Source organism: Anoplophora glabripennis, unplaced genomic scaffold (genome assembly GCF_000390285.2).
Source record: "Anoplophora glabripennis isolate ALB-LARVAE unplaced genomic scaffold, Agla_2.0 scaffold149, whole genome shotgun sequence".
In the NCBI taxonomy this organism is placed as follows: Eukaryota; Metazoa; Arthropoda; class Insecta; order Coleoptera; family Cerambycidae; genus Anoplophora; species Anoplophora glabripennis.
Genome location: NW_019416248.1, coordinates 676,201 through 692,467, shown reverse-complemented (window position 1 = coordinate 692,467; position 16,267 = coordinate 676,201). Strand labels below are relative to the sequence as shown.

General features: G+C 33.3%; 1 protein-coding gene and 1 non-coding gene across 4 annotated transcripts in view; one reads left to right on the top strand and one right to left on the bottom strand.

The window, feature by feature from the left end:
• Window positions 1-947: 947 nt before the first annotated feature.
• The window catches only part of LOC108911719 (zinc transporter ZIP11), a 125,404-nt gene continuing 110,084 nt past the window's right edge, over window positions 948-16,267 (top strand). Inside the window, exons 1-5 of one of the 3 annotated variants that reach the window (XM_018716718.2) lie at window positions 948-1,266; window positions 1,375-1,573; window positions 1,629-1,863; window positions 1,980-2,111; window positions 7,667-7,889. In XM_018716718.2, coding sequence (XP_018572234.1) covers window positions 1,466-1,573; window positions 1,629-1,863; window positions 1,980-2,111; window positions 7,667-7,889 — 698 coding nt within the window. In that variant the 5' untranslated portion in view covers window positions 948-1,266; window positions 1,375-1,465. Of the gene's footprint in view, window positions 1,574-1,628; window positions 1,864-1,979; window positions 2,112-7,666; window positions 7,890-16,267 lie in introns of all 3 variants that reach the window. The other 2 variants (XM_018716717.2, XM_018716719.2) reach the window with 2 other exon arrangements.
• On the bottom strand, window positions 8,861-8,933 carry Trnar-ccu. The gene has a single exon. It is a non-coding gene; the product is annotated as a tRNA-Arg (tRNA).

The window sequence follows — 16,267 nt, the reverse complement described above, 5'->3', positions numbered from 1 at the left end:
ATATCTCACCCACACTTAAACGTGTTGAAACGAGAAAGATTCCATTGGTAGACTATTGATTATATCCATAAAAATAGGACGAAACGGAACTATGACGTTCAAGCAATTTTATTGCATGAAATCGTTCAAAGGGTCATTTTAGATGAAAAAACCACGGAGTTCTATTAAATTAGAGGGTGGAAATTGAAGATAAGGGTAAAAATGCACCCCTTTCAGTTTTTTAATTGTAGCTGGAAAACGAAGCAAAATTTCGCTATAAGTAGTTCATAGGAAAAATTATTTAGAAAATTGAATTTCCCATCGAAATGGCTTACCTATTTCAAAAATTTAAAAGGAAATTTATGCGAAGAATCGTTAATAAACAATTTGAAAAAAAGCAAAACATTCGATTTTTTTTTACCTTGTATCTAAAAAAACAATTCTACTTAAAGAAAAGGGGACTACCTACAAGGTACTGCAAAATAAAATGCATTATTTCCCATTTTTATGCCAAATACTGCTGGCTATGACACTTACAATTCATCATTTATTTATGTATTTTATTTTGATATCAAATTTTGAAGTATTAAATTCGAGTGGTAAATATTCACGTTTGTTCGTTATGCCTATGCAACCATCACCACACCAATTAAAATATTTATTCCTATTTGAAGTTTTTTTTATTAATTACAATAATTATATATTAATATAAATATTACAGATAAGTACCTACCTATTTATTTATGTCGTCTAGATAATTATTGTGACAAGTGGGTACCTAGATAGGCATTTAAAATTTTCTGTAGCGATGTAACTGTATAACTGTAACAATAATTAAATTTTAAGGTAGGTATTTTAAGTTTAATGGAATATTATCTATTTTCGATTGTTTTAAAAAAAGAGTTTTGAAGTTAGTTACAATTAACTGCTGTTTTAATTCTCAGCACATTAACAATAATATCGCTTATAAAGCACGTAGGTATTTCGAAAGAACACCCTGATGACAATTTAATTACTCGGCATTGTTACCAAAACATAAATTACTTAGGTATGTACATTTTGATGACACGTAATTAAACTGTGCAAGTACCTCAGTTTAGAGTTACATCGTTGGTAGTAGCAAGCAGCATAACAACAACGATAACTGCACTCGATTGATGTGTGAAAATTTTACCTACCTACTCCAGAGCAGGGCGAAAGAAGACTGGCGACTGAATAATCGAAAAACGAACAGAACGAGCAGAAGAGAAAGATTAACGTCAATAGGTGCACAACTATTAGCAAATGGTACGAATTTAAAAGCTATTTGTTTATTATATCCCCATAATCACTTGGCTTATACGCGCATGGTCTGATAACAATTGTTGTTGACACGTTTCAAATTATATATTCAAGAAAACGCGCTAATGTGGCAGTCGGTGTTGGTGCGTGGATTTGTTGACTTGGGCATGTTAAGGTTTTGTTGGTGAATTAAGAAATAAACAAAATGTTGGAAGGCTATGGACCGGTGATGCAAGCTTTTCTAGGCACCCTATTTACTTGGGGCCTTACCGCCGCAGGAGCGGCACTTGTTCTTGTCATTAGAGGATCTCAGGTTAGAACCTAACCTCAACATGTAAACAAATATACTTATTTGAGGCTATTTTCAGAGAAAACTTCTGGACGCAAGTCTGGGATTCGCTGCTGGTGTTATGACAGCGGCGTCTTTTTGGTCCCTGTTGGCTCCAGCCATCGAGCAAGCCAGCGAATCTAAGATTTATGGAGAAAAAGGAGAGTATGCATTCTTGCCCGTAGCCTTTGGGTTCCTCCTAGGGGCCTTCTTCGTGTATGGTGCTGATAAGTTAATCACCGTGCTAGGCATTCATTCACCAAACATGATGTTAGGTATGTTGATGTTTACTTATTGAAATAGTTTCACGTTATCAATTAAACCTCTAAATACCACCGATTTAAAACGCATCGAAAAGTTGGTATGCTAAGACCTTCGTCTTATTTTGTAGCCTTACATGCCACGAGTAATCGTAAAGACAGTAGACGTAGTAGTGCTAGACGAGATTCACATGTGTCTTCGCCTGACATGACTGCCATAGATGGGTTTAGCGACACCGGGCATTCCGTTCAACGTAGAAGGGGTAAGTTAAGTTTATTTAATTTCATCTTGCACTTTCACCGCCTACTTTTTTATGTTTATACTTTGTAGTCGTTAAATTTGACAGTGTGTTTGTTTTCCTTATTTGACAACCCCTGGCCTGCTATGATTTTTTATACTTATATGGGTGTATTTAAAAAAAAACATGTTACGGGTTTTTTTACTGAAAAAATAACACCGTAGGGCTGTCTATGTCCCCAAAAAAACAAATTTGAAGGAAAAATATCTTTCCTGGGGGTCTTTGAAAGAAATACAAAATATAATTTTGTGGTACGCATCTAGGATGCCATGAAATCAAAAACAAAACATCATAGAACTATTCTGCATCCCCAAAAAATAGTTAAATATTAAATTTGAAGAAAAAATATCTAATGGTTATTAAATGTGAAGTAGTTATTAATTATTTGGAACTTTATATTGTTATTAATCATTATGTGTAGTTCTTATATTTAATTTTTTACCGCGCGAAATATTTTAGCCCTTGAAATATTGTCACTACAGGCAATTGTTTATGATTTCATGGCATCCTATATGCACACCAGAAAATTATTATTTTTTAAGTTTATTGGAATGTAAAACAATAACCAATAGACATTTCTTTTAGAAAGGTGCACAATTGTTTCGGTGTTAAGTTTTCAGTAAAAAATCCCTGACAGGGAGTTTTCGATAAAAAATAAAGTTTCACTTGATTCCACCAGCCTACTTGTATTTAAAAATTCAGACATACTGTATATAGGTGCATAAAATAATGTGGGGCAATTTCTAAAATATAATGTTGACAATTAATTGTTCATGATGAATTTTTAGTATTTTTTTTTAAAGATATTTTATGAATTTTTTTTTTGTAATTACCTCTCTTAAGTCCATTGAAATTATGTTACTAAAGTTTTGGAATTTGTGTGGTAGATATTCATCCACTTTGTCTTTGTTCTTCTGCATTTTCTTTTTTAGTGTTGGATTTAATTTTCTTTATTTTAAATTGTAAAAGAGATACATACTGTATAAATATTGATTCTGCTTACCATGAAGTCTTGTAAAACCTTTTACAAGCTTAGTAGTGGTTACAAAAATATGGCAAAATTGCGGAAGCGGCCTTAGTTTAAACTTTTTCTTGAATTAATTCATGCTATTAAATCAGTCTACGTTTCTGATAAGGGAAAGCTCATGTAGCGAATAATAAAAATGCGTTTAAGTCTAAGGTTAGTTTATGTCAGTTTTTAAAGAAGTAAACGCTAACAATATTATATATAACTAGCTTGAATACGTCGAATTTAGGACTTTTTTGATGGTTCCTAATTTGGTTTGATCAACAGAGAAAAATGCAGTTCTGCTGGTAGTTTATTAATTTAATTGTTACAAGATTTGTGCCATATCTTCGTTATAAAAACTAATTTGGTAATTCTGCAAGTTTCAAATGCGTTTTTATATATTTTTTCTTTTTTGAAGCATGTGTTTACAAATTTTGTGTCTATAAGCCACATTGTTTCGAATCAGATACGTATGATATTCAAATACAGTTTTTTGTATTTCCATTTTGCTCCTTTTCAAAATGTACTTTTAGATTTGATCTGTATTGGATGTTTACATACAGGGTGATTCACAAACGTTGACCAAAACTGAAACCTCGTATTCTTTGGCGAATTTTAAGGGGAGTATTTCCTATAAAGTTTTTTTCTAGGAGGCCTCGTTAAAAAGATACAGGGTGTTAAAAAAATATTTTTAATTTTTTTAAATAAATTTAAAACTAGTAAGTGAAATAATTTGAAATTGGGCACATATACGTATGCAAACATTGTCCAGAATATGAGACCTTTTCCTAATATGGCATATTTTTCTAAATAAAATAATACGCCAATGGTTTACGGTAACAACCATGATATTTTCGAATCCGTCTTTCAATTTTCTACAAATTACTACTCTCTTAAGTTTTTCGAAAAAAGCTTGATTTTCGAGTAAAACTTAAAAAACGAATTTTAAATTATTTAAAAGAATTAAAAACATTTTTTAAGTTTAACACCTTGTATCGAAGCGTCCTAGATGAAAGCTTTATACGAAATTCACCAAAGAATACGAGGTTTCAATTTTGGTCACCGTTTGTGGATCACCCTGTATATTGTTTATTAATCTAAGACCTCAGACGCCAACATCGTTATTTTCTTTGCAACACTAGAGGCCAGTGAAAGATATTTACGAAATTCCTCTTGTAGAAATTTTTGGCTTCGTTTTGTTACACTAACCTTGAATTTTGTTTACAAATTGTGTGTTCGTGTGGAGGTAGTTTATTTATCTGATATCTCGTTTGGTATTTAAACTTCTGTAGAGTTGTCTTTGCTTAGAATTTATTATTTAGAAATATATTTGTTTAGGGGATTAACTCTAATTTATAGCTCCAGTGCAGAAAATTTTCTTCAACTTATAAGTTAGACTACTTTCAGCTAGATTTATACAGACAGTGCATTTTTTTAAATAATACTGTAGTGGGATAAAATTTATTTCGCTGCGTTTATTTATTCGACCAGTCGATTTTATCACCCTGTATTAGACAGATCAAGCCTTCTGTTACGATTGAATTTATTTATCTATCAAATGAGTTAAATTTTTAATAAATAAATGTTATTTTTCGACAGGTGACATATTTTTGTGGGTATTTCTTTTTAATATAACATAGGAAGTTGATTCCTATTTTTTGCAAGTACCTAGTTACAGGTAGAACATTAACAATGAAAGAAGTTAGGTGCGGCTTCAATAATTATCGTTTATTATTTAAAAAAATGCAGAACTGTTAACGTTTTGTCGTTTATCCTTACGTTTATGACTGTGTACCGTACTGATGGTGGTTATTTCTCCATCTAACTTCGTCCTTGAAAGATCAGTTCCCTACTTTTTATGAACATATTTTCAACCAGCGTTCTTTCCCATTGTGTTACGAATTACTATCTTTAAGTTTGCAGTATTGGTAGATAGATAGATATTTGTTTGACTAAAAAATGTGCGTTTATACCCTCAACCATCCTTTAACTCGAATTATCAGTAGTTTTCACGATTTTGAGGGTGATACCGTCGGAAAACGTTATCTTGAAACAACGCGAAAAATTAAATTTGCACTTTTTAATCCTTATTTATTTTGCGTAATTCCAGTTTGTGTTTGGGCTCTTAGAACTGTACGTGGCTAGATAAACGTATCAGATTTTTCAGATTTATTCCCTAATCCTGCCAATCGCGTTGGCAAATAAAAGCTTTATAGTAATTAGTAATTGTAATCTAAATATTTGTAAGTCGTTTCGCAATGCATCGAAACGAGGTCAAAATCTCAGCCCTACGTTCGAAGCGAGCCAATTGCACAAGCCTCGTCTAGGATTTGTCGTTCTAAGGCCGTCCACCGAAATCTCTGACGCGGATGTGTTTTTTCTCGCGTCGAGTTTCATTTGTAAGACTCATTATGGGAGTGTAGCGGATTGGCGATCATATGATCGGATAACCGTTACGCGTTCAACGGAATTAACTGTCTAGTGTCAATAAGCGACTTGCTCTCGTCATTTTTTTTTTTACAATTTCGCTTTCTTAGCAATCTTAGCGTTAAGGTAGGATTACACTGGGCGGTCAAGTCCAGGTGAGGCCTTGGCCGGTATTTGCAGAGCTTGAATGAAGCATATGTTATTGTCGGCACTTTAATATCATTCAGTTGTTTTCTGTGACCTTGGATTGAGAAGCATTTTTACATTTTACTTGTGCAGAAAGCGCATTAATTTAGATAATGATTCTAATTTAAAGATTATTCATTTGATTTTTTATCAGAACAGTTAGCATTTACCGTTCTATTAATCTACATACAGGGTGTCTTACCGTGACGGCCCATTAGAATTATTTCAGAGACTACTTCGATTTGAATTTTGAAAATTTGGGATACCGGGTTTTCGGGCATGCCCTTCTCAACTAAAATAATGGCGTCCACGTACTACTTCCGGTTATACCGGAAGTCGCCGTCAACTTGCTTATTTTAAATGGAACACCCTGTATATTATTGCAATTTTTGATTTTACGTGTTATTTTAGGTGGACTTTTATGAAGTTTCCCTATTCCTACTAATAATCGTTTTCGAGATATTTATTTTTTTTTCAAAAAAAATGGAGAGAACAGTGACTAGCTTCAAACTATGTGTATTTTATAGTAAGAAAAATAAAGCAACAATATTTATAGGGGGGATAGGTAGACCCCTAAGCTTCCCATCCATATTTTCAAAGTGGCTTAATTGCATATAGAGTGCTAGAAATTTAATGCCGAGTTTAGTTAACTTCAAACCTTCATAAGTCGGTTTTTTTAAATGGAAACCTGTAAGTTTTTCTATATTCTGATACACAACTTTATTCTCTTTCGAACAGTATCTGGGTTCCCTATACCTATCTCTTCTAGTTTTTAAGTTATTTACTATTTTTTGTGTAATCACCTAAAATTGTGTAATTTCTTACGAGGATAGCGATAGCAATAAATAGGCATCTACGTATATAATTTAAAGAAGATTCTACAACTTTCTCAAAATATTGTAGATGTTTTATTAAATATTAACTTTATTAATTTATTTGGTTGTTAATTATAATAGTATATTTCGACTTGTAATTTTTTTGTTTATCAATGTAACATGGAATCTTACGTTTTTCGAGTAATTAAAGTGTAAATTTTAATAAATAGCTCAAAATTGTACATAATCATTAGAAAAAAAAATTCGGATTCTAGTTTTTTTTCGTTTCTTTGCATTTCCTGAGAAAACTTACCATAGTAATGTGTATTTTTTTTTACACCTTCAAATAGTAGAGATTTCAACGAAGAAAAAGCCCACCGACGTTTTTAAAAAAGCAGATATTTTGACGTGAGAATTTTCGATTGAAAATTAGGGTGCTTTTTCGATATTAAGTAAAAATAAGGTGAAAAAATAAATATTTCAAATCAAAAAAAATATACAGCGTGTTTGGGACATAAATAGATAAGTTTTCACCAAATTTCGTAAAAAAAATTTTTTTTTGTAAAAGAAAAATAAAAAACCAAAAACTTGGTTATTTGAATTTATCACATAAATTTTGAGGTTATGTGAAAAAAGTGTAAATACAAAAGTTGTAGATGTTTTTATTACCTACAACTTTGCCATTTAACTTTTTTCCATAAGACTTGTAGTTTTTCCGGAAATCAAGGGAAACCGTTTTTTACCCTTAAAAACTCACCCCTTCCCCTTCCCGACCTCAGATCGCCCGTAAATTATTTTTCCTGTCATTTCTATTATATTATCTTCCTTTTCCAATGGGTTTCATCCTACTATAATTTTTTTCACTTTTTACCATTTTTGAAGGCTTAAGCACTGGTCTATTATTCTTCGGCTTATTTGCATTCGGGCGTTAGCGACAGAAACGGAAAAATGTCGATTGAAATATAACTCTTTTTTCTTGTTCGTCCAAATTTTATCTGTGTTTGGAATACTGTTGTTCCCGTCATTAATATTCATGCCTCCATTTTCCGAACGACAAACTGAACTTCATTTTCCGTTTACAGTAGGTAAAATAACTGATACAATAACGACTCGTACTGAGGACCTAGTTCACATGCAGAGTTACGACGAGACCTGCAACATCGAGGAAATCCAACACGGGCAATGGAAACGGATAATCCTGCTGGTGGTCGCCATCACGGTCCACAACATCCCCGAAGGGCTAGCGGTAGGGGTTGGGTTCGGAGCCATTGGGACATCCGCCTCGGCTACGTTCGAGAGTGCCAGGTTAGTACCTTTTTTTCTTCAGCTTCGTTTCTCTGCGGAATATATATTTTTTCAGGCTTTAGGTCAGTCTTTATGGAAGACAAATTTTATGTATAATAGTCGACGTTTTTAAAAGGTCGAGTTAATTTTTTCCCGATATTTTAACCTTATTAGGCTTTGGTTAAAATTAAAGACATTATGAATGAATCACCATGTAAAAAAAATAGAAAAGGGGTTTTATCTCTGTACCGGTCTCGACGAACTTTTACTTCTAAAATAAAACAAATTCCTCATACTTTGTTCCTTCTCGTTAAAGTTCAACAGGTTCAACACAATTCAGATAGGTACGTGCGTTCTTGCGAAAATACTTTGTATCTTTTTAATGCATTTATTTTTTATATTTTATCGAGCGCCTTGCCAACTTCTCTATCTCGCCAGTCCATCGCCCTATGGCATCCGACATCTTTTCACGGTTAAATCATACCTAAAAATATAATATTGCAAGAGTGAAGGTAACATAAATTATCTCATACTTCTTTGAAGCAATCAATTACATATATGTGCCCATGTTGTTTACCATTGCTTTAAATAAACGGATTATTACGGAACAGACAACTAGTTTAGATTAATGTTTACAGATCTAAAAATACTATTGATATTCCAGTTTAAAATTAGTAATTGTATCCGTTATATTTAAACACGATAACTTGGCCAGCGAGTGAGGACATTCTTTCACGCGAACTCCTTGTAATTTCATTTTTTCACTAAGCACGATTGCGCAAGATCGAATAAAAGTTCTATTTATAGTATTTTTTACTTTCCTTGCAAATGTCGATGTTTGTCAGTACCGGATTAACGTATGTTGAAGCCCGGTGCCACAAACAAACCGTTAACAGTTGGAATCTGCTTTTTATTTAAAAAGAAAGTAACGTACTGTATGTATACTTTTTACTTGTTGCTGTTAATATTATTTCTGAAAAAAAAAAAGAAATTACCCCTGGTGGGACTCGAACCCACAGTCCCCGGCTTAGGAGGCCGATGCCTTATCCATTAGGCCACAGGGGCTTGCTACTACTCCGTACATCGTTTAGTATACATATAGCGTCACTCAATCCGTGTAGGATAAGGTTTTGAACATTGAAGCTAATTTTATCTGCTCCCACTGTAGTAAATGGACTATTAATACATTGTTTGCAAATTGCAACTTTTATGTAGCTTATTGTTAGAAACAACAAAATCCAAACAACCAAGGCAACTTTGCAAGATTTCGAATAATGTCAAAATGAATTGATTAAGAAATGTGAAAAAATAAAACCTAATCTTTATTTCACGAACCATAAAGAATTGTGGGGGCCGACATTTTTTTATTATACACCACGCAGCAGTTAAGTATAATTTACCAGTCTCGGACTCTATTGCCAACCCTCGCTCCGCTCGGGCGCAAAATCGTCCTCGACTGGTAAATAATACTTACCTCCTTTATGGTGTAAATAACTATTATCTCTCGGTTTTAATTAGGTGTTTCTAATTAACTATTTAATTGAAATAATTTAAGGTGTCTAATATTGTACAACATTTCTGTTAATATTGAACCATCCTCAAGGAATTACGGTCTACGTAGGTTCTCTTTAAATAAATATGCCCCTTTTAAATATTAGTAGGTCTTTGTTCACTGGCCTGGCCTTCTGTCCAGAATTATTTTTTACATTCGTTTCTTTCGTTAAACATTTTTTTCGTTGTTTTATAGTCGTCAAGAATTTAGTTATTGGCGAAATAATAATATATTTTTCATTATATGTTGTTGTAAAATTTGAACTTTGTTCTGATGTCAAGGGTTTATAGTTTTATTACTGGCAAATTGGTCATATTATTAACATAAATACTTCCAAGAATTGGTCAGTTGACATTAAATTTTTCTTAGAATTTATTTTGTTTACGTTATCGAATTTAATATGATATTTGATCAACACACGAATATTGTTGAACAAAGCACGTTTGATTACTTTATCTGTTTTTATTTATCTAAATTGGGTACTAATTCGATGTAATTTTGTAAAATAGTTTTATTGATAGACTAAATATGACTTTCTTCAAGAAACATATCGAAATGTTTCCTCATTTAAACTTACTTTAGTTCAGTGGTCACAAACCCAACAAATTTTATTTGAAAATAGCAGGCCTTCGCTATTTTTACTCTTTTTTTGTATATTTTGAGGTGCTTAGATCTATTTTCATGTGTTTGCCAGCGAAGTCGAAGGTTGTTTATGATTGAGGAGGTACTTCTACTTTAGTTGCATCCTGAAGACGTTTAGATCAAATTTAATTATTTCTGATGTATTTTCGATGTTGTCCAAAGGTGAAGAATTTGAAAACACCTTGTATTATATATTATACAGGGTTGCTGATATGTTTGGAAGACTACATTTTTTATGTAACCCCCATAGAAAAAGTCAAGCGGGGTCATATCGGGAGACCTAGCTGGCCATTCAATTGCCCCTTATCAGGAAAAGTTTAATCTATTTCCCGTTTCTTTAGGTACATGAGGAGAATTGAAATATGGAATGATATACAGGGTGTTCAATTAAAGAAAAAGCAACTTTGTTTCGTCATGACTCTTTGACTTGACACTTTATTGTAATAGATTTTAAAAAGGCCGTAAAACAAGACAAACTCTTAAGTTTCAATTATGGCAGCCAACTAGAGATTGCCCGACATTAATCCATTTTGGTCTGAAAATTTGACCGGTTAAATATTTCGTTGTTTATAGTTAGATTTCGCGCAATAGTCAAATACGTGACAGTCCTTACGGTGGACTATCTACGATGCTCCGTAACTCCCGATAATTGTTTAAGGGTCAGAGTCGTTTGTCTCGATTATTCATGCATTTGTTTTTTGACGGGAGTGCATAATTTTTTTTTGGATGACTCCTTAGTGATTACGTCGTAAACAATATGTGGACCGTCTTGTTTTGCGGATTATTAAACCGCTTCTTTCGTTCGCGTAGGCGAGATTACGGGTGATTATGGGTATTAGTCGATCGTTTGCATATTCTTTAAACCCGTTTTAAAGTACGTAAAGGATCGTACGGAATGACCGGGGTTTTTATGCTTTAAATGATTTTTATTCAAATTTATTAATCAGTTTTCTTGCTGCCCACAGAAAAAAATTTAATCAATTCTTTGAACATATCCTTGTTTCTTGCCACGCATAGATTTTCAGTACAACACGTGAAAGCTGTGCTTTTATTGCATTTAGGTGGTTAAGTATGTTTGGTTGGCAATTCTTATCACTCTTAGAAGTGTACGAATTCCTTTAAATTGCAGGAAAAGTTCGCTGCAATGCCACGATGACAAAGATGATGCAATTCTAAACACTGTTGCCTTCTTTTCGGATACCGCACGTCTTCAGTTTGTAATGGAAAGAAATCAACGGCTTGAACGATCAAAGGTTGATAGGTCAGGAAAATAAGCTGGAAAATGACCATTTCGCGACTTTTTCTTTCGGCAATCTGAATTTATCACTATAGATGCTAAATATTATGTCCAATAACATATTAGTTTCCACAGTCATAAAAATGGGGGGAAGATTGTTTACAGGGTGGTTAATTGTATAATTATTACGTAAATTCACGTTTTTCGCTTATAACTTGTTTCGTCTTCAAAAGACCTACAAAACTAGCCCTCGAGCTTCAGTAAATGTTGATTAGATCAAAAGTTACAAACAAACACCTTTTGAATTAAACATTTATAAACTGTGTTATTATTACCAGAATTCATAAATATAATAATACGCCCAATGAACAAATTTATGCGCACGCCATATTTGAAAAAAAAAATCCAGTTATTGACGTTGATGAGGTTAACTGTATCCGAAGGTCTAAGAATGTAACAGTAGTTTTTTTTGTTTTTTCTTTGTGATGCGGATGAATGTTCCGATATCACCTATATTTAATTTAACATCCTTGGCATGGATTTGGATGAGTTCTTTTTATCTAACCCATTTCTGCATGAATTAACCTTTAATTTTTTTCTCACTTTGCATATCGTTATCAACTGCTGGCTGCCCATTCAGCATTGTCGGTGTCGTCTCGAATAACTGAAATGACTGAATTGCTAATTAGCGATTGATTGACTTTGAGCAACGTACAATTCGGTGCAGGTGCAATGGTATGCAACAGCAATGCATTGAAATACAGGGTGAGGCTTGAATCTAATGGAAAGCGTTGTTTATTCTTTCTTGTAACTGCTCAGAATGTCAAAGTTACTATCGCAGCCCACTATGTAATTTTAAAAAGCATTATATTCGAATATCGAAGTGTGTTCTCATTTCGTTTTACTCGAAAAACGGGCTTTTTTCGAAAAACATAAGACAGTAGTAATTTGTAGAAAATTGAATCCGAAAATATCGTGGTTGTTACCGTAAAGCAGTGGCGTACTATTTTATTTAGAAAAATATGCCATCGACACCCTGTATCTCCGCCACTGGAAAACGTAAACGGAAAAGCGCTCAGACTTTGGACAATTTTATATAAATACATGTGCCCAATTTCAAATTATTTCACTTACTAGTTTTTAAATTATTTAAAAAAAATAAATATTTTTTTTTTGAAGTTTAACACCCTGTATCTTTCTAACGAAGTGTCCTGGATAAAAACTTTATAGGAAAGACCCCTTAAAATTTACCAAAGAATACGAGGTTTCATTTTTGGTCACCATTTGTGAATCACCCTGTATATAGAAATTTTACATTTATTACTTAAGTTGCACACAAAATATAAGTGTACGTGCGTAGATTTTTGAAGTCAAAATAGACGTTTTTTTTCTACTAGAAAATGCTTTGTCCATTATAAATATTATTATTAGATGTCTTGTTTTGGTGTATTTACTACTTTTTTTTTATTCAAATCCGAATCAATCGCCATCAAAAATACAGTGCCAAGTTATATTTGTGTAGTTTTGCAGTTTTGGTGAACTCACTAACCCATACTCGTTTTAAAAACATTTAAAATTTAATGTTTTTGTTTCTAATTTAATCTATATAAGTTTAACCATCAAACACTTGTTTTTTTATTTTTACTGTATTTATATATTTCTTACTGCTTCATATATTATTAATAGCATAATAGATTTCCGTTTTTTTTCCGGGCTCGATTGACGTTGAGCCTCGTATTTTTGTCGTTTACATCTGTACAATGTTACACTGTAACATATTTAAAGACAACAGACCGATTAATGTGTTTTGATTAGTTTTAATCAGTATTGCAATTTGTCTCATTGACTTGACGCCATCAGTATGTATTGTTTTGATGGTCATTGAATGTACAACTGTCATATTCTTTAAAGAGTGAAACAGTTTTTGTAGAGAACCATTTTTGAGGGCCGAAATTCGTAGTAGGCGGAGGTATTAACTAAAATACATTGTCTTTGTAGTAATTCCAGAATTTCAGTGTGTGTATAAGGATATATTTTGGAAATAATTCTGGAACCATTCGTTTCATAATAAAAACTTATTATTATTTACGAAAGAACCACTCAATCAATTTTCTATCATTATGCAAATTGTTACTAATAATTGGATATGGAATTACAACTATTTAAAATAATAGATTGCTCCTTAAAATTTCTACATCAATGTTTGTTATGATTCTCGTATATTCCGTTAGATGTCGCAACAGTTATTGAAAATAAATCGAATTCTACTGTGTATCGCCCTTGAACAAGCGATCATTTAACCATCTTGGATCTGTCAACCACTCACAGATGGCGCGGTTGTGTTGATACAGTACAATCTTCATAGATGGCTCGGTGTGCTTCGTCCCGAGGAGTTCGCGCGGTTGCCAAACTATACCAAATTCAGTTAGATCTACTACTTATACAAAAAAAGACATTTTTGCTAGTGTTTCTACCAAATATAGTGGAAAGTTATGTGAGTTCAGTCACATTTCTGAATATATTTGGAGGTAGTTTGGAAGGTGTGTCAATTTTTCGTCTAATTAATAAATTTACACGTAGAACGAGTTTGACTCGATATGATCCTTACGTAGTCGGGTCTAATTGTAAGTTTAACGATAAACTCGAAGCGAATGTAAACAAATTTCAGTACCAATTCAAACATAAATAATCCAACACGTAATTCGAATAATTTGTATGATTGCAATATCATATGATCTAAAAAGTTCAATGACCGTTAATTTTAAATATATTTTCCGTCTAGACTGAATTAGTTGGCCGTTTGCTCCATTTTGTAAACGATCCAATTTTTCCGAATAAACTAAGTCCACGTTGTTGTAGATGTAAAGACGTGCTTTTCAAACGACTGCTCCATGTCTCTGGCTTGGGATCGGTGACCTTGTCGAACTGTGTCACTTGAAAAGTGCATTCGCCTGCCTCATCTCTCCCCCCCCTTTCTTTTACATTCGTAAACATTAGAAACGAAGGGTCCCAGCTAAAGTAGCAAGGAATTTAACTTCTTGTGATCTGAAAACTACTTACAAAAACAGTTGAATGGAACTTATACATATTTTCTATATAGAATATACATATTTGCAAAGGACAATATAATTTTATCAACAAAATATGTAATTTAATTAATTAAACTCGTTGAATCAAATATCTAACTGCTCCGTAAGGCTGACGATGAAAAAATTATACGTACGATATTAACTAACAATTATTATTTACAAAATAACATAGTCATATTCAAATCCCGGGTACGCTCAGTGGAATAACTCACGAGTTACATGAATAAGTTACTATTTCTATTAAATAGCCATGCTCAGTGAGAAAACTGAACATATGAAACTCACAGCAATACGCAAAAGTGCAATACTAGAAAGGCATGCTTAGTGGGTAAACTCACAGCAATATGTAAAGCTGTACTAGAAAAGCATGCTGAGTGAGAAAACTCACGGTAGTATATAAAACTAGTACTAGAAAGTCATTGACAGTTAGAAAACTCACAACAATGTGTAAACCGCATTACGAGAAGGTCATGTTCAGTGAATAAACTCACAGCAATATGTAAATTTGTACCATTAGAAATATATATTCAGTGAGTAAACCCACAGCAGTGTGTAATGCTGTACTAGAAAAGCATGGTGAGTGAAAAAACTCACAGCAGTATGTAAAACTAGTACTAGAAAGTCATTGAAAGAAAACTCACAGCAATATGTAAAGCGCATTACTAGAAGGTCGTGTTCATTAACAAAAACCTACAGCAGTATGTAAAGCTGTACTACTAGGAGAGTATGCTCAGTAGGAAAACCAATTTTTAACTGTTCTATATTCGATTGTGGCACAATGCTTTTACGATACAGTCACTATGTAAACTGATTTCATTTTAGTGTTGAAGCAAAAGAGATTGTTTGAAATTTGTGATATAGACGAAACTGGAACTTTTTATAAACAACAGACTGAGGAAGATGCGTGCTAAGTTTCTAACTTAAGACACATAATATTTAAAGTAGGGTTGTTGTACTGGCTGGAAGAAATTGAATTTTTTTAAATCTAAAGGTTAAGAGGGCGGGTTGGCATTTACATCCAGTAACCCCGTACGCGTATACAACGCGATGTAGTGAAAAATGGTAGATGGATGTGGAAAGAAAGACTAATTCCGGCAACGGCGTCCCACTATCACGTAGGTATCCTAGTAGGAGGTCCGATCTTGTGAATGAATGAACCGGCCTGGCGGGGGCTCCGACAAGGGGGCCAGGAATTCAATTCTACGCCTGAAGCGCCGAACATTCCTCCGCGCAAGACGTCTGACCTCACACCGCCCCCCGGCCCCGCCGGGTCCCCACGTATTACAGCTGTTGAGCAGCATAACTCTTTGGGAGGCGCGCGCCGCGGTCGCCAGTGGTCGATTGAATAACACAAACATTGGCAGGTTTCTGTTGAATTAGAGACGACAGTTGGTTCTAGCAAGGCTTCTAGTCCAATGAAATTACCCAAAAAATAGTTCTGTAATTGGAAATATGTAAAAATTAGGAAAAATTTGAATTTATGGGTTTAATTTTCAAAATGGCGTCCAAAGTTTGCAAAAAACAGTTTTTTTCATTTATAAAATAACTAAACATTTTAGAAAACAATGTTTCAAATAAATAAATTAGTTACTGCAAAAAAAAAACGCTAAAAATCGCAATTTTTTCAAATAGCTGTATCTCTTTCAAAAATAAATATTTTTTTATGAGACTTGGTGGAAGGAACTCTTGGTGAGCAAAATAAAACGATTTTTTCAAAAAAAGCGTCTTTGTAAAATCCCCATAATTCATAGGCCGTCACATCTTTAGGAACGGGGTTGAGTTTAAAATTTTCTTTAATAATTACACTATTATGTGAAAATATTGCATGAGCCTCAAATCGACTTCAAATATTGCAAAAAACGATCAAAAAATCGTGGTC